We start from the raw sequence: 25,831 nt of genomic DNA on the forward strand, positions 1-25,831 counted from the left end.
TAAAATAGTTCTGAAAGTTAAAGTTCATTTTCATAGTAGGATTAACATATTATTTATAAAGTATATTTAGTCATTTGATTGTACTGCTGATGGATGAATGAAACAGGATGGGATTGCATCTGTCCTTATACATATTGTAATGATGTAACACAAATTATATAGAGCACATGACAAGACCATGCTGGGACCATGCACTTTATTTTGTATCTGAAAAATCATGGACAGGCTCGTTTTACACTGCTAACTATATTTAAAAAACATATCAAGTTTTTCTAAAATAAAAGTGCCACTGTAAAGGTGTGTCTACATTTATTCTAACACGTCTTTTATCCTTAAACGTAATCTGGAAGCAAACTGTCAGATAATTGTAGGAATCCACTATCTACTGAATCTAATGAAGTCAAATCAGTTATTTTCTACAAACCCTACTTATCAAATTGTTTAACCAGTAGCATTCCATACAATCCAGCCATTTCCTTTCCATCTGTAAACTGGTTAACATTACTGCTACCTGTTGGCCAAGAAATGCATATTTATTCTCCAAACCACAAGAAACCAATGTCTATTATCTATCAATAATTAAGGGCTTACTACTGTCATTATTGGACACTAATACTTCAAGATTCTACCAAAGGTAAGGTTCTCTTAAAGAAAACAAGCAATGAGTACATAGTCATGATACTTTTAGTACCAAATTAAACTGGTTTTACATGCATGATAATCATGTACATTGCCATCCTCCAATGCAATTAAAAAATAATGTTGATGTTGCTGAACGCTAATTAAAATACAGCAGACACCTTTTAAAAGGTAAAATTGGTTTTAGCCAAAATCACAGTGAATCAACATGAACCTCTTTCTTGAATCTGCGTCAGCAAATCTTTCACCATCATGCAAAATCTTGATTAAATCTATCATTGCAAAATTATATAAAAATTGAACATTATAAAACTGTATTCCCCAGAGTCGTCGTTCCATGATAAAATATTTCAATATTGTCATCAAGGCTGCTCATGGCTCGTTGCTTACACAATGTTTCTCCCTGAGGTGCTGTATGGTTGTGTTATGGAGGGGTGGGAGGGGTTTGATTTCAGGGAGGAGGAGCCTGAACCCGAATGGCTCCGCCTGTGTCTTTCCAAGCTCTGGCGGAATGAGCGAGGGCTACAGCGACGGTTTTCCAGTCCAACATGGGTGCTGACCTGAGATGGACTCAGACTGAGCCTATGATTCTGAGCTCTGGACTCATACTCTTCTGCTGACGTCTTCTTGTAGCTAAACGAGAGATGGAAAGATAGGTACAGTGTGTCTAAGCATCATGGGAAGGCGAATAAGAAAAATTAAGAGCTCTTTTTCACAACCCACTGAGTGGAATATGGACAACTATCCTCCAAGACGGTCATAATTTACAGTATTTGAATTAGTGCTCATCATATGAAATCACTTTTACTTAAATAACTAGAAGAATTAAGTATATGGTAAAACTGTTTCCAATGCAACCCAGTGCATTCATGACTACAATTCTAAATTAAAATATGAAAACGAATTCCAGTTTGCAAAATCAACCAGCAAAAGAGACTGATCTTGTACAGCTAAAACAACTAAGAGGCTGACACACTCACTTTTACATTAAAATAAGGTGAACATTTTGTTGTTAGCATGTTGCTTAGCTAACAACTCAGATCATCCATCTTGAGTGTTTGTGTGCTGCATTACTGTACATTTAGCCACTGTATTGTGTGCTGCAGGATGAAAAAGTCTTTAATAAGTTCAAAATAACAGTGCTCATTTTTGTGTAAAAAATAAGGTACAAAATAGGCTGGTGTTAACATGCTAAGCTAACAACTGATGCAAATAAATCATATTAAAGCCATCTTAAAAAAAAAAAAAAATGATGTTACTTCAGATGTTACCACATTATGCACATTTTAGGTTACCTAACAAAATATATTATTCAGCGCAGCTTATATGGCAGTATAATTTCCTGCCTGCTGTTTAAAACAGCCATTGTGTCAGGAATTATATGATGCCTAAATGGGCAAAACTCTTGACTTTGGAACAGGGCTATAAAGTGTTCAGTGATGTGTGCAGGTAGAATGTGAAGACTTTATCACAGTGTAGTGCATGTGCACTTACAGTCTCAGCAGTAGAGAGGAGAGCACAACTGAGACAGATGAAGCTGCCATCGCAGCAGAGCCCATCCACGGCTGCAGTACCAACCCAACCGGCATGAACACACCTGAAAATCACATCCATATATCACAGAATGCACACAGTACTCGCTTATGTCGGAAAACACTGGTAACAATTATGCTTGGTTCTGTTTACCTGCTGCAATAGGGATGCCAAGCAAGTTGTAAATGAGAGCAAACACAAAGTTTATCCGGATTCTCTGCACTGTCTTTTTAGACAACTCGATACTGGCCACCACATCCAACAAATCATTCTACATCAACAAAAACACATAAAGGGCTGAACTTTTTATTTTGTTGTTATTTTATAGAATCTCACCCTTTTTTTTTCTTAAAAAATAAACTCTCTCACCCGTATAAGGACAATATCTGCTGCTTCAATTGCTACATCTGTACCCGTTCCTATGGCAATGCCCAGATCTGCACGGGCAAGAGCAGGTGAATCATTGACTCCATCGCCCACCATTGCAACTTTCAGGCCTTGTTCCTGCAATTCCTGGACTTTTGCCACTTTATGGGAGGGCAAGACTTCTGCAAACACCTTTCTTATGCCAACCTGTATAACAAAATAGTGTACAAATGCAAACTGGATGGTCCATAAGTAACTTTTTGGTTAAGTTTTGCAGGAAAAATTGAGCCATTGTCAGTGTTGCGATTTATGATGCATAGTTTAATAAAAAGCAAAAAAATAGATTTTGTGAAATCTCTCTAGGAAAATCTTCTGTACAGAACCCCTCACATGACATGCAAGAACAATTAAATAAATAATGTGCACAATTTAATAATTCGCTCCCTCGAAGTAGCCTACTAAAACGATTATTCTATTAAGTTTCCTCGATTTGCAAAATCGTGCGCACAATTTACTAATTCGTTCACTTGATTTATAAATCGTGTGCATGATTTAGCAAGTTGAGGAAATAATGAGTAAATCGTGTGCACAATTTACAAAATCAAGGAAACGAAATAGTAAATCGTGCACACGATGTAGCCTACTATTTTTTTTACTCCATGCCATGTACGGGGCTCCGTACTTTTGCCTTCATGTGAAATTTCTGAAATATCGAAAAAACAGGATTTTGTCTTTGCCAAACAACAGTAAATGTACGTAAAAAATTTTATTCACTTCTCATAGAAAAATCACTTTCAAACTAAGCAGCTTTCTGTTGGTCAGTGTGATGAATTTACAGGACCAACTTGAACATGAGAGAAATCTATTTTGGGAACGTTTTCACCTTTGTGTGAAACTTCTCAATGCACAGATTCGCTCTACAATGACTGGATTTCGCCTATGAACAAAACCTTTAATGACTGCACCTTTATTAACATATTTAGAAATTTACATTATTCTGAGTTGTTATATAATACAATTTCATATGGTACTAGGCAAATGTGCATGTGCTGTATGTACATCCACCTGTGTGGCGATGGCGCGGGCTGTGCGTCTGTTGTCTCCAGTGATCATGAAGACCTCTATTCCCATACTGCTCAGGGTGTGAACGGCTAGAGCTGACTCTGGCTTTACTGTGTCTGCCACAGCTAACATAGCACACAGCACACCTGAGAAACAGAGACAGAAAGACAGAGAACTGGTAGGATAAATGGTGATCTTGATCTTCTGAAATAAAAAGCTTAACATAATTAACAGTTTGACAAATAAAAACAAAACTAAAATAGGACATTGTACTAACATTATATCATATGTGGACAAATTAGGATACTAGGATAATAGGACTTTAGACAAAACATAACGTACCATCGATGGCCACAAGTATGGCCGTCTGTCCTTTAGTCTCATGGCTGCTCATGGCATCATCCACATCAGCTGTGACCTCCAAACCATTCCTCATCATCCACTGTCTGTTCCCAATCAAAACAGAGTATGAAGGGCTCTCTGGAAAAACACATTGACATAAATCTGTTCTGTATCTCTCTGTCTTCATACATTATGAGTTTAATTCATTCAAGGAAATCTGAGCCACAATAACTTGGAAATAAATTAAATAAAGGGGACATATCACGAAAAACACCCGTGTAACACTGAAAACTGGAGTAATAGCTGCTGAAAATTCATCTTTGCAGTCATAGGAATGAATTACAATTTAAAATATATTTAAATAGAAATCAGTAATATTGTAATCTGTAATAATATTCAACAATATTCCTGCATTTTTCATCAAATACAGTCTTGGTAGTGTAAAAAGCACTATTAAGTTACTGAATTATTAATTTAATATAAAATAATACTATATGTGGAAAAAAATAAACTGCTTCAAAAAATTAGAAAAGGCCCTTCTAAAGGAAGAAAGCTCTATTAATGCACAAAGCAATACACCAAACTCCCGCTAGGAGGCAACAAAAACACATCTACCTTACCTAACCCTGAATTTGTCTCTGTGTCCGCCACCAGGCTACTCTCATCTGTGGTGGCTCCTTGGAGGGTGAGAAGAAGTGGTGTTTGCTTTGCATGGGATGTGTTTGTTTCTTGTGTCTTTGGGGTGTTCTGCAGCAGATCCTCAATGTTGGAGACTTTACAGCTGATCCCACAGCCAGGAACAGCCTGGAAGTCATGGCAGTAGCCCAGAGTGTCTCTTCCCAACTCCTACAGAGAGACGGATTTAGAAGCAGACAAACCCATTTAGAAACCTCCTTTAACACCTACAGTAAAGAGCAGCTCTATTTATTTAAACAGATGGTTTAATCAGAATTGGACTGGAAATAGGCTTTCCTGAATTTCAGAAAGTTTTGTATGGCACAAAATGCCCAAAGGCTGCATCACATGAAACTGTACTGAAGCTTCAAAGTTTGTTGTGTCTGCTGGTTTTTCCAAACCTCTTTGCAATGCTTGGCCACAGCCATCCCCAACGGGTGTTCACTGCTGGCCTCAGCGGTGCCCACCACAGCCAGAACCGTCCGAAGAGGAAGCCTTGCTCGGTCCCACAGGACCAGTACCCTGGTCACCTGCGGCACACCATTAGTGATGGTGCCCGTCTTATCAAACATAACAGCCCCAACCTGCAGGAACCGCAGGGAAGAGAGTCAAATTACAACAAACTATCCAGTAAATCCTGAAAGAATCTGAACATTTTTGTCTGAACTATATTCATAACGGCATCCTATCACTCTGTATATGAATATAGATACATTGGACGTAAAATAGAATATAGAATGTTGTCAAATAATAGATATATGTTCATTATTAAAAAACGATATTATAAATATTATATGTATTTTTGATACTATGCTTGATTTTTATACACCAGGGTTATTTGTTTGTTAACTTAAACTGAATCTAAAATTAAAACCACAAAAAAATTAAACAATGTAAAATTTTACTACAATCACTTTAATGCATACCCGTTGAATATCAAGTATCAATTTCTTAAAAAAAAAAACCTTACTGGCCCCAAACTTTTGAACAGTAGTGTTAATACAGTAGATACACGGAATATAAATATCCAGCAACATTTCTACAGATCCCACTGCAGCTGGGATGTCAGCCTAATAAATACAGACTCAAAAGAAGGACGTATGGTTGAGCATTGCCTTGTGGGCCATCTCCAGAGGTTCTCCTCCTTTTATAAGAATGCCATTCTGAGCGCCCACCCCTGTCCCCACCATAACAGCAGTGGGGGTCGCCAGACCCAGAGAGCAGGGGCATGCGATCGACAGAACCGTGATGGAGGCCTGGAACGCAAAGCGAACGATCACCTCAGTTCGGGGGATGTTTTGGTCATAACCCTGTGAAGATCATACTTACTTTAAAGACGTTTCCTGTTTTTTTATACAGATCTGTCTGTAATAAAAGTTGCATTTACACATCGTTCATGAATTATTGTAACTCACAGGGAAATACTTTGCCACAACTTCAAAGTCCAAAAAGCCAATGATGAGCCATGCAACCACTGTCAGCACGGAGATCACCACTATGAACGGAACGAAATAGCCACTCAGTTTGTCAGCTAACTGCTGAATCGGTGCCTGCAAAGAGAAGAGGACAGTTACATCCCAATTCTAGCACTGCATAATAACAGCTTTTAATCAAAAAGTAGAGGAGAAACATGAATGGATGGGTGGATGTTTCTATAAGCTGTTTGGCCTCTCATTCTAATGGGACTCATTCACTGCAGAGGAAGTGATGTAATGCAAAATTTCTCCAAATCTGTTCCGAAAAATACACAAATTCACCTAAATCTTGGATGTTTATAAATGTACATTTTTCGAAATGATCTGTTTCTTTAAGGGTGTACACACGTGCAAAACAGTAAAAGTTATAATACAAGTATGTATCTAAATCTCTTTCAAACATTCAAACCCATAAAAGGTATGTCTGTGCATATATGTGTGTGTTTTATGTTTGTGCTCATGAGTTACCTTTGATGTCTGGGCCTCTTCCACTAGTTTGACTATCTGGCTGAGCGTGGTCTCTGCCCCTACATGTGTGGCTTCCACCAGCAGAGCTCCGTGAGCATTAATAGAGCCTGCAATCACACAACTGCCTGGTTTCTTAATGACCGGCATCGGCTCCCCTGGAATGACAAATAGACTTTCAGTTAGGATTTCAGATTCGTATCCATCAGCTTTGGACCTTTGGGCCAATATAATGCCAGTGTAGCTAATGAACATGATAGATCACTAGGAAGAAGCAGAACAAGCTAAAGAGGAGGTGAAGCCAGAAACCATTCTAAATGAAAAATGCACTTTTCAACAAAGATGATTTGTGATTAATGATTATTTTTGACTCCTTTCCTATCCCAGTTTAATATGCACGCTTTGCCTTGAAATGAAAACCAACATGACGTTTTGCAGCTTCCCCTTTTCAAAGTAAATCACTGGGAAAATCCAAAGTATGTACTATGACACTGTTTACAAATGTAGACAGATTTAACATCCTAAATCACACAAACCCCCACTGACTGAGTCAAAATCTTACCAGTGATAAGGGACTCATCTGCCATAGACGTGCCTTCAATGACCTTGCCGTCAACAGGGAACTTCCCCCCTGGTGCCACCTTTACCACGTCGCCTCTCTGCACCAGCTCCACAGATACCTGCTTTTCTCTGAAACATGACAGCAAACTGACAGTTAAGTCTTATAAGCCTAACAACACAGCACACACATCAATCAACACCATTCAGAGCTCTGAGGTTTTACTAGATCCAATGAAATTCATTTATGCCAAGGGTGCTCAATCCTGCTCCTCTGAGAGCCGAACTCTATTGCAGAGGTCAACAACTGAACTGCCATCCATTCTGTTCGACTGAACCACTATCTTACTCACACTCATAGCAGTGCTGTTGCACTAATGCAGTTTATTCTTTATTTGTGTTGCTCCTTGCACTCTTAACAATTATTTGTACATGAGGAAGTACATTTTATAAATATATATTCTATTATATTGCATATATTGGTCCCACTTTATATTAGGTGGCATTAACTACTATGTACTTACATAAAAAAATAAGTACAATGTACTAATTGTGTTGTAAAACACTTTTGCTGCTATTGAGGTGGGATGGGGTAAGGTTAGGGAGAGGGTTGGAGGTATGGGTAAGTTTAAGGGTGGGTTAAGGTGTAAAGCATGGGTCAACAGTGTAATTATAAATGTAATTACAGAAATTAAATACAGATGTAATTACATGTCGTTTTTTATGTTCAATGAAAAACATGTATGTACACAATAAGTACATTGTACTAAATTATTAATTAAAATGTAAGTACATAGTAGTTAAGGCCACTTAATATAAAGTGGGTCCCATATATTTTAATTGTGGATGTTTGAAAGCACCTGAAAGCAGCAGTGTCAAATTGTCAGTAAATTCCTTATTTTATTACAATAAAATAAATTCCTTATTTTATTTTATAATATTAATAAAACCTATTCAGGATTCAGTAAGATTTTTTAATGATTAGCATTAAATTAATCAAAAGTCACTGTAAGGAACAATGGTAATAATTCATTAAAATTAAAGTTCCTTGAGCACAAAATCATCATGTTAGTCTGAGCTATTGAAATGTTTTTTTTTTTACTGTATTTCTATCAAATAAATGCAGCCTTGGCTTCTTTTCAGACTTCTTCCAAAAATATTAAAACTTCTTTACTTTGTATAAAAATAAATAATCATGTTTGCTTGTATTCATTTGGATTATAAATAAAAATATCTATATAAATATCTTGTTTTAATATAAATTTTAAAAGCTGTAAGGATTTTGTTTTCCATGCTAATACCTGATAGATGTCATTGAAATAAGTGTCCTGGGAAATCAGAGCTGTCTCTGTGACAGCCCTCTGTAAGCAGAAGAAAAGGAGTCGGAGAAGCAGTGCTTATTTTTGTCAGAAATGCTCTCTGTCTGTCAGTCATTTTGTTCGTTCTGGTTTGCTTGCATATCCTTGGAGGATGTGGTTTTAGACAGAGAAACTTATCATTTTGATAAGACTACATGATTTGATACATGTAAATAAGAAGGCTGATATCAACATATCATAAAATTAATATCTAATTATTATTTCACTAATGAGCTTATTGAGCACCCCTGAAACATGTCTAGTTTCTAACTAAAAGCTCATATATGACTTCTGTGTAGGGTGAAGTGAACCTGATGATGGTGTTGTCTCTACCCAGGGACACTATAGTGGCATCTGTGGCCTGAAGTGACATCAGTTTAGCCAGAGCCTCAGATGTTTTACTCTGCAAGGACAAAATAAAAGCAAAAAATCATGTTTTTCTTATCCCTGCAAGACTTATGATCAAATGACAAGCCCACAGACACAGTCCAGGCATATGAGCGTCTGTTTTTTGTTCACTGAGACTGCTGCATACTTATTTGAATCCATTGTTTGTTGCCAGTTTGTTGTACAGTAAGGTTATAATCTTGTATGTATGTATAATGTATAATGTATAGGTATGTGTATGTATAATGATGCACACTAGTGCTGTGATATATTGCCTTATCAGCTTGCTAATAAATTAGACTGCATGGGAGATATCAAAATAAGTGGATATTAAAATATGTAAATGTCTTTTTTCAAGTAAAACCTGCACCTACATCCTACATCCTACTGATGTAAACTAATGTTCAAAAATTAAACTTGATAACATGTTTTAGACATCAACCAACATGTGTTTTCTCTCAATTATTATAATGCATTAACTATTGTCAAAAACATAGTTTTGTCACTGTCTTGATAAGCTAATAAAAAAAGAGAATGATCATTTGACTGCCCTCTGAGCCATAGGTACTGTATATTTAAGTGTTTTTTTACCTTTGCAACATGCTCCAGCCAGCGTCCTAGCGCGATGAACACAAAAAGCATCGGAGGAGTGTCAAAAAATGTCAGAGGACTCTGTTTGGCTCCTTCAGTCATGGCTACGATCAGCACTACAAATGAATACACGTATGCAATGGTGGTAGCCAAGACTATGAGCACATCCATGTTGGCTACACCATGTCTTAGCGAACGGTATGCTTGTATGTAGAAGTAACGGCCACCTAGAAACTGAATGAGAATAAAGGAGAACCAGAAAAAAGAGAGGAATACTATATTATCAGTTATTCGTTGGTTGTCATTCAAACTATTATGAATGACCTTAATGTGATTAACTATTACACCGTAAAACATTACTAATATAAAATGTCCAGGAATGGACACTAAACCTAAATCACTAAATATCTAAACAATTGCAGACACTTTCTGGAATGAAACTAATGAGTCATTGAATCATTCACTCAACCAATTAGTTCCAAAGCTTTGTGTGGAGTCATTTTCCCTGGCAAACTGCTGTATTAAAGCACATTTATAATTAATGCTATTCTTTTGAACTTTTTATTCATCAAAGAATCCTGAAAAAAGTATCATGGTTTCCAAAAATGTATGTTGCTTGAGCGGCAAATCAGCATATTAGAATGATTTCTGAAGGATCATGTGAATCTTAAAACTGGAGTAAGATGCTGAAAAGGTAGATTTGCATCACAGGAATAAATAATATATCCTTACATTTATTTTCTTCTTTATATTCTTTTTTTGTTGTTGTTGTTAACCTAACCCTAACCCTAAGCGATACTACACTAAATCCCGCTTTAAAATAACAAAAACTACCTGCATAAAACACATGAAAAAAGCAGATAATAATGCACACTGCAGTCTTTAAGAAATTCTGGTGAAATTTTGCATGAGATCCTTCTATGTCCACATAAATTAGGCAATTGTTTTCTTCTATAACCTGCAGTGGAAATACCTGAACAGGTGTGCAAAGCAAGAAGAAGGCCAAGTTAATGATGGAGAGACCAGGTAGGATGTTTTGGTCCATAGGCATGGAACCACCATGTTCCTTGTGTTGACTGTCCATCACCATCATGTAAATCATCAGACCCATCACTGGGATCCCAAACACCAGGCTAAACAGAAACGAATGCTTCCATCTGTAGATATAGACCAGTTTACACTATAACTTATAGCAGTACAAAAACTACTAACTCTGACACACACACACAAAGAAGTTAGTGAGGTTAAATTTGAAAAAGATACTTGCTGCCGAATTTCCTGTTGGTGGTCCAGTGTATTGTTCAGTCCCTCATTTTTTATTAAAGACACACCAAAACCCAAACCCTAGAGAACAGAAAAAGAACAGATAAATCAATTGAAAACAACTATGATATTTAAAACCTAATTAAACATCATCCTTCTAAAGCATATAAATATAAATTTACCTCAATAATCCGGACGATATCTCTAGAGCCGATCAAATCTGGGTCAAACTTCACATGAGTTTTGTTTGTCGCCAATGCAACAGAGGCTTCCAGTATTCCCTTTGTCCTCATAAGTTTGCTTTCGATGTTATGGACACAGGAAGCACATGTCATACCGGTGACCTGATGAAATATCTGTGTCAAGACTGAAATCCACAAGACTGAAACAAGCTTATCAAACCATTCTTTTGTTGAATTCTACATTACACCTTCATAAGGATTTCCATTTCATCTCTCATCCCGCTGGGAAAGAGGGCAAAAAAAGAAGACAAATTAACGTTTTTCTTTTTCTACTTGGGTTTTTTCATTCCAGTATATACAAATGTATTGCCTTATGTAGAGATCATGTATCCTCTAAATACAGGCAATTTTCAATTCAAGCAGGGAATATTTTTTTAGTATATAAAAAAAGCAAATTGTTGAACACAGGTACTGAGGAAAGAGAATAAGTCATGCAAATTGGCAGATATAAATAACAGTCTGCATTGTTAGGGAATGGCAAGCACCCCAGTATGTCAGCTGTGCCAGAAGAGGGGCACCTCCGAGCACAAAAAGTGCCTGCCCAAAAGGTGTTGAGATAACGCTGGTGCTATCACCAAGAGTTAAGGTCTTTGGCAGATACTATCAGTACAGCAATTCAAGAAAGTAAGAATCAACATGCCCCCTGACAGCACATGTGCTTCATCACAACTGGAGAGAAGTTGCATCAAAGGGTTGTATCAGTGGAGGGCTTCTTGCCAAAGTATGTGATTGGATGCTCCAGATCAATCTAGGAAGACAGCTGTAGTTCTCAGCAAACATTGCAACCACTACACTCTGCCAAGACATGGTGCCATCATCAGAGTCAACAAAGCAAGTGGTTTTGCTAGAACTGACTGTCCCCTGGGAAGACCGAACTGAGGAAGCGTATGAACGTAAAAAGAATAAATATGCAGACCTTGTCACAGAGTGCTGGAGCAGCGGCTGGAAGGAACGGTGTAAACCAGTCAAAGTTGGGTGTCGGGGCTTCTCCTTCTTGGTATGAAAGGACTTCAGTGCAAAAGGGCCATTAAGAACCTCCTGAAGGCCGCTGAAAAGGCCTCATGATGGCTGTGGATCTGGAGGAGGGATCTGTGGATGAGCAGGCCACTTGGACACAAGTCGGGGGTTGATCACCCCTGACTGGGTCGCTCAGGCGAGGGTGTTTGATGATTAAAGACCCAAAACACCCAGTGACCACAGGTTCATCACTGAAGACGTGTCCGGCCATCAGATCTTTTCAAACTACTTATTATGAATATTTTTAACATGTTATGAAGATAATATTTGTTGTATAAATTTGTAGAATTATAGCAACTTCATTACTGTCACAAAGTATCATTACAACAACAATGTAAAAAAAAAAAACTTGTGTTTCAAACAGCTAGTGTATAAAAATATATTTTATGGGAAATCTCTTTCTTCAGGTAATAAAAATAATAATAATATTAGATTACGAATAATGTGGCAGTAAAGACATTTCTGAGAAAACCTTAAATTATTAATTACAAAAAAATTGCCAATATCAGTCACAAATACCAAAAAAAAAGATAAGAAGAACATATCACCTAATAAAATGCCTAAAGACATTATTTTTTTAATTGTAGTCACTGAAACACCCTCAAATGCACCCAGACACTCACAGAAAGATCCAAGACACCATCCTGGACTGTATTCTCTTCCATCACTGAGGCACCAAACCCTAAATGAGAGATGAGCTGGACGATCTGTGCTGCGTCCAAAAGCCCTGGATCATACTTCACCTCTGCCTTACCAGCCATCAGAGCCACAAATACTGATTTAATACCTATACATACATCAACACATAAAATTCAAACCACCGCTCTTACTAACATATATGACATTTGATTAAAAATGCTTGATAGCTACTAAAAAAGTACTTAATCCTGAATGCCATTTTACCTTTGTGCTTCAACAGATTTTTCTCAATGTTGGCCACACAGGATGCACAGGTCATCCCTGTCACATGAACGAAACATTTGCGTGTCTCTCTGTCCTCTGAGCCATGGGGGTTGTCTCTGGTGATTTCGATTGGTGAAGATTTAGATGTGTGGCTTTGTTTCAGAACACTTGACATTTGACTGCTTGATGAAACGTCATAAACTCCAGAATCTTTCAATGGGAGAAAACATGTGAAAACATTTAGTGCTGAACATAACTGATAAATACACAGTTTATTTTCTTACAGCTATATTTTTTACAGTATATGTATTTTTGGCTTCACGTTTAGTTAGGATCACAGTTAAGAGTTTATGAAAATTTCAAAGAGAGAGAGCAGTCTGCCTAAAGCCTCTTTAATCCGATTAACTCTCCCACTTTCCCTTTTAAAGGTTGCCATGTCTGGGTTTTGAGCCATTCAAGAACACTTATGTTATTCTAGATTGGCAACCTGCATGGTAACCAAGGAAACCATTGTTCTGGATAGACTCTGCTGGCAGAGGAGAAGCCACTGTCTGAGACAAAATAAAGGTTTTTGCCCATTTTGCCCAAATCTACTTGGTTTTACAGTCAGAGAAAGATTAAAGCCCTAGTTTTAAAGTAGGACATTTCTACACATTACACATGTAGTAAAATAAAAATGCATAAGGCAATGTTTCAAAGAGTTTCAATGAAGCTAGTTGCTTTTTAAGTAAACAGTAAGCTTTATGTGTTCACTTATCAGGTACTTGTAGAGTATCAGTTTCATGTGGTCTTTGTGAGAAAGATGATCTTTACTGTGTGAGGTATGTATTCTGATATGTATTCACAACCTTGATCCATCCAGGCTTCAAATCCCATGTCCTCAATTGCCGCCCGCAGTTCTTCTGAACTAGTCAAGCTGGAGTCAAATGTTACAATTCCCTTCTTTTCCTGTAAGTTAACCTTTATGGTGTGTACTCCGGCTCTCTGGGACACCGTTCCCTCTATGGCTTGAACACACGAGTTACAAGTCATTCCTTCTATTCCGATAGTGACCGTCTGGGGTGGAATACTGGCAGAATTCAATCTAGAATTCCAACCAGGAATGGAAACCATAAAATTCCCAGGTGGAATCTCCTCTAAGAGTCCTTTAACTGTCTCCAGGGTAAGCAGCGATGGGTCGAATCTAAGGTCCACACTTCCTTTTTCCAGAGAAACAAATACAGAGTTGACACCTACCACTCCCGACAAGGTTTCTGTTATGTTCTTCACACATGACCCGCAATGCATCCCTTCTACGCCTAACGTTACCTCAGAGCAGTGACCCACTGAAGGATGCAGTTGACTCTGCAAGGCCAGAAGTGAAGCATCAAACCCCATATCCTCAATATGTTTTCTCAAAACCTCTGGTGTTACCATTACAGGGTTAAACATCAAAGAGGCTTCTTTATCACTCAGAGACACCTGGACACCAACGACACCTTCAATACTTCCAATCCGCTCTTCAATAGATTGGACACATGATTGACAGGTCATTCCCTGCACCCGGATCTTAACCTCGCTCTCCTTAACTGCAAACTGGTGGCCCAAATTGCACTTAAGTCCATTGTGGCCAATTGGTTCATAGGCAAGATTATCAAAGGCACATTTTTCAGGTGCCCAGTTTTCCGGTGGACTTCCGTTTTCCTAAAAAAAAAAGGAAAAGAAATCAGCATAAACTGATTAGCATATCAATTGTGAAATATAATGTAGCTTAACTTTGTATGATTAACATATGCTATTACCTTAAATGCATTTTAAAAATTTATTGTTAGTGGAAACACATATATGCACTCAAGGGAACCCAATAAAATTGCTCTGAACCTGAGGGAGTACAAAGTACTTGCTAATCACACAAGTATTAGCACAAAAGTTTCCCATTACACAGCATCAAAGAGCAGATTAGTAAAGGTTGTCCCACTGTCACAGTCACAAGACTTGGAATGTACTCCTGCTATTTTACTACTAATGACTTTTGCACTATTAAGTGTTGATCACTTTGGATCCAAAGAGGCATTTTTATTTGTACTTAACTTTACATTAGTGTTTAGACCACTTACTATCTCATACACACCATTTAAAAAGAGCTAAAGTTTGTTCCTTGTGTTGACTATCCATCACCATCATGTAAATCTAAAGTTTTACAGTGGCAATTATTGTTGTCATTCATTTTTACTTATTCATTTTTGTACTTATTTTTATTTTTATCAATCATTGAATTTGACATTCAACCTTCTAAATAAAAGACATATATTTAAAAGTCAATAAATGAATGCCCATTCAAATAGGTATATATATATATATATATATATATATATATATATATATATATATATATATATATATATATATATATATGTGTGTATATATATATATATATATATATATATATATATATATATATACACACACACACCCACACATATACTGTATTATTCAAACCCTAGCATTACATATAAAGAACAAAAATGGCATATATTTATAAACTACTGAAAAAACTGTAATATTGTGAAATATTATAAAAGTAAAAAAAAAAAGGTTTTCTATTTTAATATACTTTAAATATCATTTATTCCTGTGATGCAAAGCTGATTTTTATAAGACATTATTCCAGCCTTCAGTGTCACATGATCTTTCAGCAATCTTTCTAATATGCTGATCTATTAGCAATATTGGTGCTGCTTAATATTTTTGGAACATGTAATACTTTCTTCAGGTTTCTTTGATTAACACAAAGAACAGCATTCATTCAAAATTGAAATATTTTCTAACAACATGAGTCTTTATACCTTCACATCGTCTATGATTAAAAGTATTAATTTCTTTATTTATTTAAGATTTATATTTTGAATAAATGCTGATCTTTTTATCTTTTTGTTCATACAATCACAAAAAACTCTATAAGATCAACTAGTAGTGGCAAAAAAATAACAAGAAGAAACTTCTGACATTTTTTATTTAATGAAATTCATGAAAGGTGTTGCTTAAGTATCCATATTTACACGGCAATTACATAAAAAAAATAATAAAATTAATAAATAAATAAAATTAATAAATAATACGTAAAATATCTTATTGTGAAGACAATTTTTTTCTTAATGAAACTAGTCCTGCGTATTGTTCAAATCGTTATGAGTGAAACTAACCTTATATTCATTCGGTCCATCTTTGTTTGGTGAGACGGTACAAACGCACGGGTCCGGCCCGCAGCGGCACAGAGGTTTGCAGTCTTCCATGCAGAGCTGCTCCCCGCTGACTGGTCCATTGTCAGGCGACTTTGAGATAAACTTGGCAAGATTACTGAAAGGACTGAGTTTACTCATTTTACCGGTGTCCCACTAGACCCAACAATGGGGATTAGATTACCCTTCCTTAACTAAAAATCGAAAACCAAAAATCTCTAGTTCGTGGCATATCGCTGGTGGTGAGTGAAAGGACTGTCCCGTGGCGTGACGGTCCGCGCGCATTTAAATCTCAGCAGGTTTTGCGCTCCGCGTGTTATCGCTCATCTGCAGCTATGGATTTTGCACTCGTCACTGCCAGGCAAACTTTTTCGCGTCACATTATCTGTCAATGATTAAACTGAATTATGTTACCGAGCGCAAAACTTAAACAAATAAAGGTTATAAATCAGTTCCGAGCAAAACACGCGACTATAGGACTCTTCTCCGAGTGGCTAACCTTACAGGGTGTTTTGCGCCTTAGTCTTGGCTTTTCTATCAATAATATATATATATATATATATATATATATATATATATATATATATATATATATATATATATATATATATATATATATATATATATATATATACATATACATATGAAGAGTTCAGATGCAAAAGCCTCTAAATGCCATCTGAAATTTTCATCTAAAATTAGGATTTTTATCAAGCTCCTATGCTTAGGTTGAGTCATTTTACTTTAATGGCAATGTACAGGTCCTTGTCCAGGCTATTAAAGTGAAATAACTGACCATAAATATAGGAGCCTGATAAAAGTCCTAATTTTTTATGAAAATTTCAGATGGCATTTAGAGGCTTTTGCATCTGAACTCTTCATATATATATATATATATATATATATATATATATATATATATATATATATTTATATATATATTTATATATAGATATAGATATGTTTTTTTTACCCCCAAAAACTACCCATTAACTGAATTATAACTGTCAGTTATAATAGCTGATGGTGACGAAACTAAGAATAATAATCTTTTCGAGTCAAATTCAATGTACTAATAGTCTTATCTGAGGGATTCTTATTTGTTACACAAGTCTACATACATCATAAATTTGTTAAAGGTTAGATAAAACCGCCTCGAAAATGATCCTTTAGACATAATGCATTCTGTAGAGTAATACTTCAGTGTTTGGAAAGTGCTGTGGTAGTCGTTTGATGCTATAAACTGTTTTAAGAGCACAAATCAAGCTGTAATGCTGTTGGCAGCGAATTTATACCAATCAATGCAACACTGTAAAACTGAGTAGAACAACAAAGCGACGAACAAGTCGAAAACAATTTAGACATGATGCCGGTGTAGTGTTTGTGTTTTCCACTAGGGCGCATGCGTGCAAAGCTTTAACTACCATACCCCTGATTTAGAGCATTAATAATGTAAATAAAATCATCAAGTAATTCATTAACGCTTTGTGTGTGTGTGTGTGTGTGTGTGTGTGTGTGTGTGTGTGTGTGTACTATGTAAAGCAGACGGCAGACAGGCTATATGAATATGATAATCTACAGTGTTGTAGGCTGTTAAGTACCATGTTATTATAATCTGATACCAGTGGTGATAACACAACAAAACTGTCATTTTTGTAAGTGTTCTCAGAGAGTCTGTTATGGTTAAACAAGAATTTAACAGTAACTCTGACACAAAGAAACACATTTGGTTAACCTACAGTATTCAGTTGTCCTTTTTAAATCTAGATATTCAGTATTTTGACTAGGCCTATTCTGCCAGATCTTACCTTAACCATAGCTGTATAAGGAGGATCTTCATATATTGCCTTAAGAGAAGCACACGTTCATGATGTTGCTTTGTTTCAATAAACAGCAGATAGTCTGACCTCTCACATCCCAGTCACGCACTGTCATGCCATTTTAATTGTCATTAATTACCAACGTCATCAGCATCCACAGAAAATACTTACAAAAGTGCAACCTACAGCGGTGCACAAGCACTGGTTTTTATCTATGGAAAGGAATATAATTATGCAGTCATTTTTAAAAATCTGGCCATACATGTAACATATTTGGTGATACTAAATTTAAGCAGCCAAGGTTAATGACACAAGACACACACACCAATAGAACCATTTTGCTATGTCCTAGAAAATATGCTGAGAACAAAATGTTTTGCATGTCTGGTCGGACTAAAAGTCAGATAATGTTTAGAAACTTTCATTTAACTGTCCTGAGTGTCCCAAGATGGTCTGTTAATGGCCACCCACGTCTGCATTTGTTCTTCATTCAGATGGCATGTAATGATTCAGAGTGAATTGTTTGCAAGTTCATTTGCCAAGTCGAATCCATTTGAACAAACCATAAATCAGTCTGTATAAAAAAAAGCTACAAAATCTTCCTTGTAAGGTTTATTTAATCTACCCACATATTATACACAGATCTTCACAATACAATCTATAATATAAATAAATTAATGAACATGAAACTATTTCTCTCCTGATGCAATATATATATATATATATATATATATATATATATATATATATATATATATATATATATATATATATATATTAGAAATATTTTGCCATCCTGAGAAGGATCTTCTGTCATCATTTAGTCTATAGACAATACATCATGGCATTCCAGACGAATGACTTTCTTTTTGTCAGATGAACTCAAACAGAGATTTTTAACAAAATAAACCATCTCTGTGAGACCATATAATGCAAGTGGACAGGACCTTCAGCTGTAATCAGTGGCTCAATCAATGGTCTTATGAAAATAAACAGTAGGTGTGTGAGAAAAATATGTTAAACTATCAATTCTGGTAAATATGAGTTCACACCTTGTGCAAGCATTATGTAAGAGCGTTGTGCAACTCACTCGAAAAGTGATGTGGAAGCACAGAAGACTGTCACTTTTGTGCGAGTTTCACGACATGCTAAATGTTCATGCCGACAGTTGGTCAGAATTGAAGTTTGAAAAAGTAAAAAAAAAAACTAAGAATTAACTGTTGTATTTGTTTTTTGCATGATTTTTGAAGCGCCTTATCCACTTGCATTATACTGACTCATGACTCATATTCATGAGATATTTGTGTGAAGTAATCATCTATAACATGTATGTTACAAATCTTGTACAAAATAAACATAATGTTGTGATTTGAGTCACACAATGAGAGTTGTAAAACTTTATTGCTGTTCGCCCAATTGAAATCATCTGTCTTCTCATTTGGCTGTGAGCCGTAGGTACAGTAGTCTGATCTGCTGACTGTGCTGTGCAGCACAGGTGGACACGTATTAAAATAAAAGACTTCATTTTTCAGGTTTTACACCTACAAAGAGACGGTCTCTAAGGTCTGTTGATGTGTACCATAATTAAAAACCCTCTGGAGTCTCACAAATGGCTTACATCCTCTTCCCATTCCTGCTTGTTTTGTGTGTTTCCCGAGTTTGACCTGTCTGTGTTGGAGAAGCTCCCAGACCGGCTGCCCTCTGCCCTCCTCTTTAATGAGTTCTCCACCTTCAGGGAAAGCCCAGAGGAGCTGTACGCCAGCGGAGGGATGGTGTTGACCAGTATCAGCTGCAGAGGCCTCCTCTCTTCACGGTAGTGGCATCGCATGTACCGGGCGAAAGCAGCACGGTAAGTCTTATTGAAGAGCGTGTAGATGAAAGGGTTGACCGCTGATGACAGATAACCCACCCAAACAAACACATTCATCAGTCCCCCCAACAAATCTTCATCACACGCTGAACCGCACACCACCGCCATCACATTTGTCACGAAAAATGGACACCACATGATCACAAAGAGAAGGAAGACCACACCTAGCACTTTAGATGCCTTCTGCTCGTTGCTGATGGACTGGATGGAGCGACGGCCGGATCCTCTGGAAGCCCCATCGCGACAGAGAGACGAGCGCGAGAAGAGGCGCTCAGAGGACAGCGAGCCCCGTGGGAGGAGTCCAATAGTGGATGACCATTTTGGCCGCACGATGAGCTGGTCCAGACACAAAGTCGCTTCACTTTGAAGAGCACTGATGGTGAGAATGTAGGTGACGACCATGATGATGAGCGGGATGAAGAACGCCACAAAAGAGCCAATCAAAACGAAATTGTTGTCCATCAGTTGGCAGCTTTCATTCCGGAAGACTTTGGTGTGATCGTGCAGGCCGAGGACCGGGACAGGCATGGAGATAACTTGAGACAGATGGAGACAAAATCAGAGTGAGAAGATAGCTTGGAGCTATGGTTTGGCATGCCAGTGCTAATTGATGCAGTCTCAGTTGTTTAGTATTTCAGAACTGAGCTGGAAAGCAATTTCCTCTGGCATCTAGAACTTACCCACAGAGATGGTCCAGGCTGCTATAATTTTGACACGGGCTCTGGTTAAAGAGTTCGAGCGGCTGTGGTGGATGGGGTTGCGGATGGCGATGTATCGGTCCAGAGAGATGGTGCACAGGTGCATGATGGAGGCGGTGGAGAAGAGAACATCCAGGTAGATCCAGATTGGACACAGAGCCCAGGGAAGGGGCCAGGTGTAACCTAACATACCAAAAAGAGTCACATTCTGTTCAAGTGTGTGCTTGTGTATTGTTGGTTACAGTTAGAGAATTTAATAATAAATATTTATATTTATGTATAGGGTATATTTTATATACAGTTCTATAATATAAAATATTTCTGGAATCCATGGAGCAATGCAAGCAAGAAAATCCACACTGTCAAAACCACATATAAAAAACTTTAATTTTGTGACATATTTTTACAGTTTGAAACAACTGTTTTGTGTATGTACAGTATACTTTAAAATGTAATTTATTCCACTGATGGCAAAGCTGAAGTGACAGGAACAACAGCAAAAATGGTAATGAAAAATCTCAATTAGTTGTTATACAGTGTGTGTTTTGGCCACAAAAAAACTTCAGAACCTCAGAGAAAAGCATAAATAATAGAAATGTATTATATAACCTTGTTAAATGGAATTTGCATTAGTGAGAAGGTCTGTAATGTTTAAGAATTACTAACAAAACTGTTCTACCCTTAAAAATAAAGATTCTTTATTGATGGTTCAATGCTGAACCTTTCTATTGCACGAAAGGTGGTTCAGATTATTAAAATGCTTTTCAGACTCACAAAGAAAAGGCGCTGAACCCAGAGGAATGTGAGATGAGAGAGTAGAAGACTCTCGGGTGCAGACACAGACTGTGCTAATCATCAGCAGCACCTTCACACTCATTGGTGTGCTTCGAACTGGAAACTCATAGCATCTCCCAGAACTCTCACAACAGGTTCAGCTAAAATAGAGAGCTGTTTCTTAGTGCCTGGAGCGTTCTAGATCACAACCCTGTTTCAAGTAGGCTATATAAATTACTCTTACTTGGTTATATAATAACATTACATCATAGATGTGGGAATAACACGTTTCAGGGAGCAAAAGATGATGCCAGCTGTGGATTGGTTGTGGTCACTCAAAATGGGTTCTGTGTTGTGTGTTTGCATGTTTGACTTTAAAACAATGTTATGCTTTAGGCAGACATTATTTTGTCTAGGTTTTCATGGGCGGTTCTGATCTTTAAATGACAAACCCCACCAATAAAAGAAGAAAGAAGGAGAATAAATAATTTAGTTCTGCGTTATCTTAAATCTGTCTGTACATAATTTAGTGAAGGCCAGCTGTCATAACACCAACACCACGTACATCTGATAGAACCAGGAAGTGGCGTGTTTTATTCTCCTTGGTAAAATCTATTCAGGACATCAAATAGGAAGCCTAACGATTTTTGCTGCACAAACAGACCAAAGCACAGCATCGTTACTGCATAATTAATTCCTCATCAAAGCGCTGGAAGGAGTAGGAAGAGGGATTTCTTTCCCCATGCGTGAATACAAGCAGCCTAATTTAGGACACACCAGACGGCCCAACACACACTCATTATGCGCCGAAATAAATCACCTTCCAGTAAAATGTATGGAGGTCTAATTATTGTTCTTAAGAGAAATGCATCATTTTCCACAGATGCAAATATTACAACACATTAAAGTCTACGGTTTACACCTTTTGACCGGGAAGAAATTCACTGCAGGCGTCTGATGAGTGCTGATTCAGTAAAAGAGCTCAAATAAAAATCCTGTGCATGACCCCAGACACAGATTTAAAGGAATTCATATGTTGAATTAATTATCTGTAGTAGTAAGTGGCAGGTTCTGATTATGTCTGAAAATAATTATGACTTGTCCCTTAGTTTGTAAGAACAAATCAAATTTAAATTTACAGTAAAAATAAATAAATAAATAAATACAATGGAAGGCAATAGTTCAAAAAAAAAAAAAAAAGTGTACCATATGAAATAAACCTTTGGAATACAAGAACCACAAATAAAAGCTGTGTAAAATATAAAAATATGAAGGCAGTTGTGAATATTTTAATATATAATGACTCAATTGCAACATGCAAAAAGAACAGTGTAATGTTCTAAAAACAACATTTTGTTTGGAAAATTAAAAATGTTCTACTTACTGCATCTTTTTTTAATATTATCATTTATTCGCAAAACTATATGGTTTGTATTTGGTTAAAATAGTCCTGATTAATGTCAAAGCAAAATAGGAGTTAAAAACAATAGGATATCAAACAATATTGTGTTGAAAATTTAATTAAACAAGGTTATACAGAGTTTTTAAGGGCAGCCCTTAAAAACATTCACCCCTTAGCACCACCTTGTGGCCCCCTGGGGGTCCCGGGACCCCAGCTTCCTGTTGATGGTTTTCATTGTAATCAGTTCTGGTATCCTTGTTCATATCTTGCTGGAAGTTGAAAGACTGCATATAGTAGACTGTGTGTTAGTATCACTATAGAGGCTCTCGCATTGTGTAGTTCTAGGAACTAGCCAGCAGTGTCATTCCTCCAAGGGATACGGCCGGGAATTTAACCATAAATTCAATTTTCTACCTATTAGATTGTGTTTTAGTAACCTCTACACCTACCCCAACCCTAAATCTACCCTTTACATTAATGCAAAAACAGTCTTTAAAAAAAAGTTATTGTTCTACAGTGTGACAAAAATGTGCACATGCCCAGTAGATGCAGCTGTTTCCCTTCTAGCCTTAAACCCGACAGTGACATCTTTATCCACACCATTTACAAATGTCAGCAACCAGTGAATGGAGGATGCCGTGATCTGAGCTGTTGTTGTAGTGTGTCGTGAGTTTCGTTATAAGGGAGATGGAATGTAAACGCACAATTTATGCGATTAAAAGAGAATGTTCCCCCAAACTGAGTTCCTAGAATTAAAACTGTTCATAGTTCCTTTGGTTCCTAATTTTTTGCAAACAAACCAAAATGCGGCAACTTCCGCCAGTACTTCCAGAAATTATGAAAAGGTTCCTCTGGTGCAAAAACCCCTATTAGCATCTATGATGTTCATGTGTTGAAGCTATAAATTCAAAACTATGTATTTTAACAGCTATTTTTGTGGAATGCCTTGCCCCATAGACTTCCATTGTGTTTTACTGTAAATGTAATGCATGTATGATGAATACATTTGTAAAAATGTAAAGAAACTCACCATAGAGGATTGTCACCATGGCTACTGGCATTACAAGGATACCCAGAAGCATGTCTGTAATTGCTAAAGACCTCAAGAAGTAATTAGTGGCATTCTGTAACTTTCTCTCCAAGCTCACCGCCATGATGACCAGGATGTTACCCGTCACCGTGATGATTATGACCAGAGAAATCAAAAGTGCCACCCAGTTCTTCTTGACATTCTCAGCAGTCAAAGGGTCTGACCTGTTTCTGTCTTCACTACCATTGCAATCCATAGAGTTATTCAGATCTGCATTACCAAGAGACACCTTCTGCTCCATGAGCCAATGTATGCTGCTTTTGTCTTTTGAATTCTCAGCTGATATCACGAGGAGCTAAGTTCAGCAGTCGTGCCATTCAGGGCCATTAACAGACAGTTTTTTCAAGTGCAGCATCAGTTAATTTGTGGAACCCATAGTCCATATGAAGAAATGCACTCCAAGATTGCGCAACCCGAAACGTTCCAGTATGAGAACGACAACATGTTCACAGTCACCTTCAAGAGCCTTCTCTTTTCCCCGACCCTGTTGATGGTTGTTGTACACGGATACTTAGAGCTTCTTTAGCAGATGGATTGTAATTCAGAATAGAGGTGGCAACTTTAGAGCTGCATTTACAATAAGAGAGAAAGAAAGAACAAGAGCACATGAGAGACTGGAACACACTAATGTTTCATCCTTGCATGCTCACAGCTGCCCTGGTTTAAACAAAACATCACATAAACACACAAAACATGCCATCGTATGCATTGCTTCATTGCTCTATCAACACATTTTAAAGAATGTTAAGTTTAGTGGCTTCAGCTGCAAGACTCATTCAACAGTGTACAACATCAAACTCAGTTTATGTTGGGTTTATATACATTACCTCTTAATCTGGAAGAGTTTTCCTGTATCCAGTCACTCCGAACACCAGAGCTGAAGAATGAGCCACTGATGGTGCATGCCTCTCACATCAACCCAACATGTGGTCCTATTCCATTCATCCTTTCTCTTCTCCTTCAGCATTTCGGTCTCTTATCTCCCTCCCTCCCTCCCTCCCTCCCTCGCATCCTCTCTCCGTCTCTCTCCCTCTCTTTGCAGATAGTTCTCTCCAGCTGTAACTAAAGCCAGACTGTTTGAGCTCCCTCCAGAAAGACTTGTCTCTGAGTGGTCCCTTTGGTGCTTGTCAGCTGCAACAAAGACATATGAGCCTTTTTATTCCCACACATATTTACACAGATATTCAAATAAGCACCTCAGGCAGGAAACTAAAGGGCGATCTGATAGGATGTCCCATTTAACCTTTTAAATTTATATTCTAATTCCAGGAAATATTACAAACATAGAAGAATATTTCGAATAAATCAGGTGTTTATGGCTGTGCTAACCATGTGGTGTTTTCCACAAGGGGCAATTGAAACAACAGATACAAATGTTTTATAACCATGCAGATGGCAAGTATACCATCAAAGGGGTAATTTACACACACACACACACACAAATAAATAAAATAAATGTATTGTGCTAGACTATATCTAAATATAAAATAAAATATATGTATTTTTAAAGTCCATGTTGTTTGGACCTCAGCATTCCTTACAGTATATTTTTCTTTGTGTGTTTTTGCAGAAGAAAGAAACTAAATGAGATAGGTATAATATTTCAATTGATTTGTTTTCTTGATAATATCAATATTATATTTTAGCAGATGTTTTGCCAGTGCCCACTTTTTTTTTCAGAAGATTCTTAAAGGACTTTAATATTTTTATTTGCTGCCTCACATCACACATGTTGGGGACTATGTTGCGATGTTGTGGTACTGTCAGCCAATCAGCACAGTCATGATGTAATTTTCCAACAGATGCTTATTAACATGTCATTATGGCTTCTGTGATTGACTCTAAACTGTGGCTCCTGTGATTAAACATGGCAGATATTAAATTGTGTACTTCCAGTAAAGTTGCTCCAGTCTACCAACTGCTATTAAGAAAATTCTGAATATTTAAGATTTTAAAGACCTGCTTTTGAGGTGAATTTAAGAATAAACTATAATGTGAGTGTCACTGTGTGGTGCGAATAGAAGCACATAAACGAGGCAGAGGATGATACAAAGTCTTTAATAATCCACATAGGGGTAATCCA

General features: G+C 37.1%; 2 protein-coding genes across 2 annotated transcripts; both read right to left on the minus strand.

Moving 5' to 3' along the window:
• Positions 1-179: 179 nt before the first annotated feature.
• On the minus strand, positions 180-16,426 carry LOC127960023 (copper-transporting ATPase 2). The gene is made up of 21 exons (XM_052559547.1): positions 16,059-16,426; positions 13,725-14,559; positions 12,877-13,086; positions 12,597-12,760; positions 10,897-11,058; positions 10,719-10,795; positions 10,425-10,608; positions 9,452-9,685; positions 8,785-8,876; positions 7,120-7,247; positions 6,561-6,715; positions 6,033-6,167; positions 5,733-5,927; positions 5,019-5,201; positions 4,563-4,788; positions 3,943-4,080; positions 3,604-3,746; positions 2,542-2,745; positions 2,326-2,443; positions 2,134-2,236; positions 180-1,272 (listed from the first exon to the last, which is right to left on the minus strand). Exons 1-21 carry the CDS (start codon positions 16,233-16,235, stop codon positions 1,026-1,028), a joined length of 4,110 nt encoding a protein of 1,369 aa, XP_052415507.1. The 5' UTR covers positions 16,236-16,426; the 3' UTR covers positions 180-1,025.
• A 2,282-nt stretch (positions 16,427-18,708) lies between these two features.
• Positions 18,709-24,308, minus strand: LOC127960117 (5-hydroxytryptamine receptor 2A-like). The gene is made up of 3 exons (XM_052559693.1): positions 23,689-24,308; positions 20,465-20,665; positions 18,709-20,320 (listed from the first exon to the last, which is right to left on the minus strand). The coding sequence occupies exons 1-3, from the start codon at positions 23,987-23,989 to the stop codon at positions 19,518-19,520; spliced, it is 1,305 nt and encodes a 434-aa protein (XP_052415653.1). The 5' UTR covers positions 23,990-24,308; the 3' UTR covers positions 18,709-19,517.
• Positions 24,309-25,831: the final 1,523 nt, after the last annotated feature.

This window comes from Carassius gibelio, chromosome B6, assembly GCF_023724105.1.
Source record: "Carassius gibelio isolate Cgi1373 ecotype wild population from Czech Republic chromosome B6, carGib1.2-hapl.c, whole genome shotgun sequence".
Taxonomy (NCBI): domain Eukaryota; kingdom Metazoa; phylum Chordata; class Actinopteri; order Cypriniformes; family Cyprinidae; genus Carassius; species Carassius gibelio.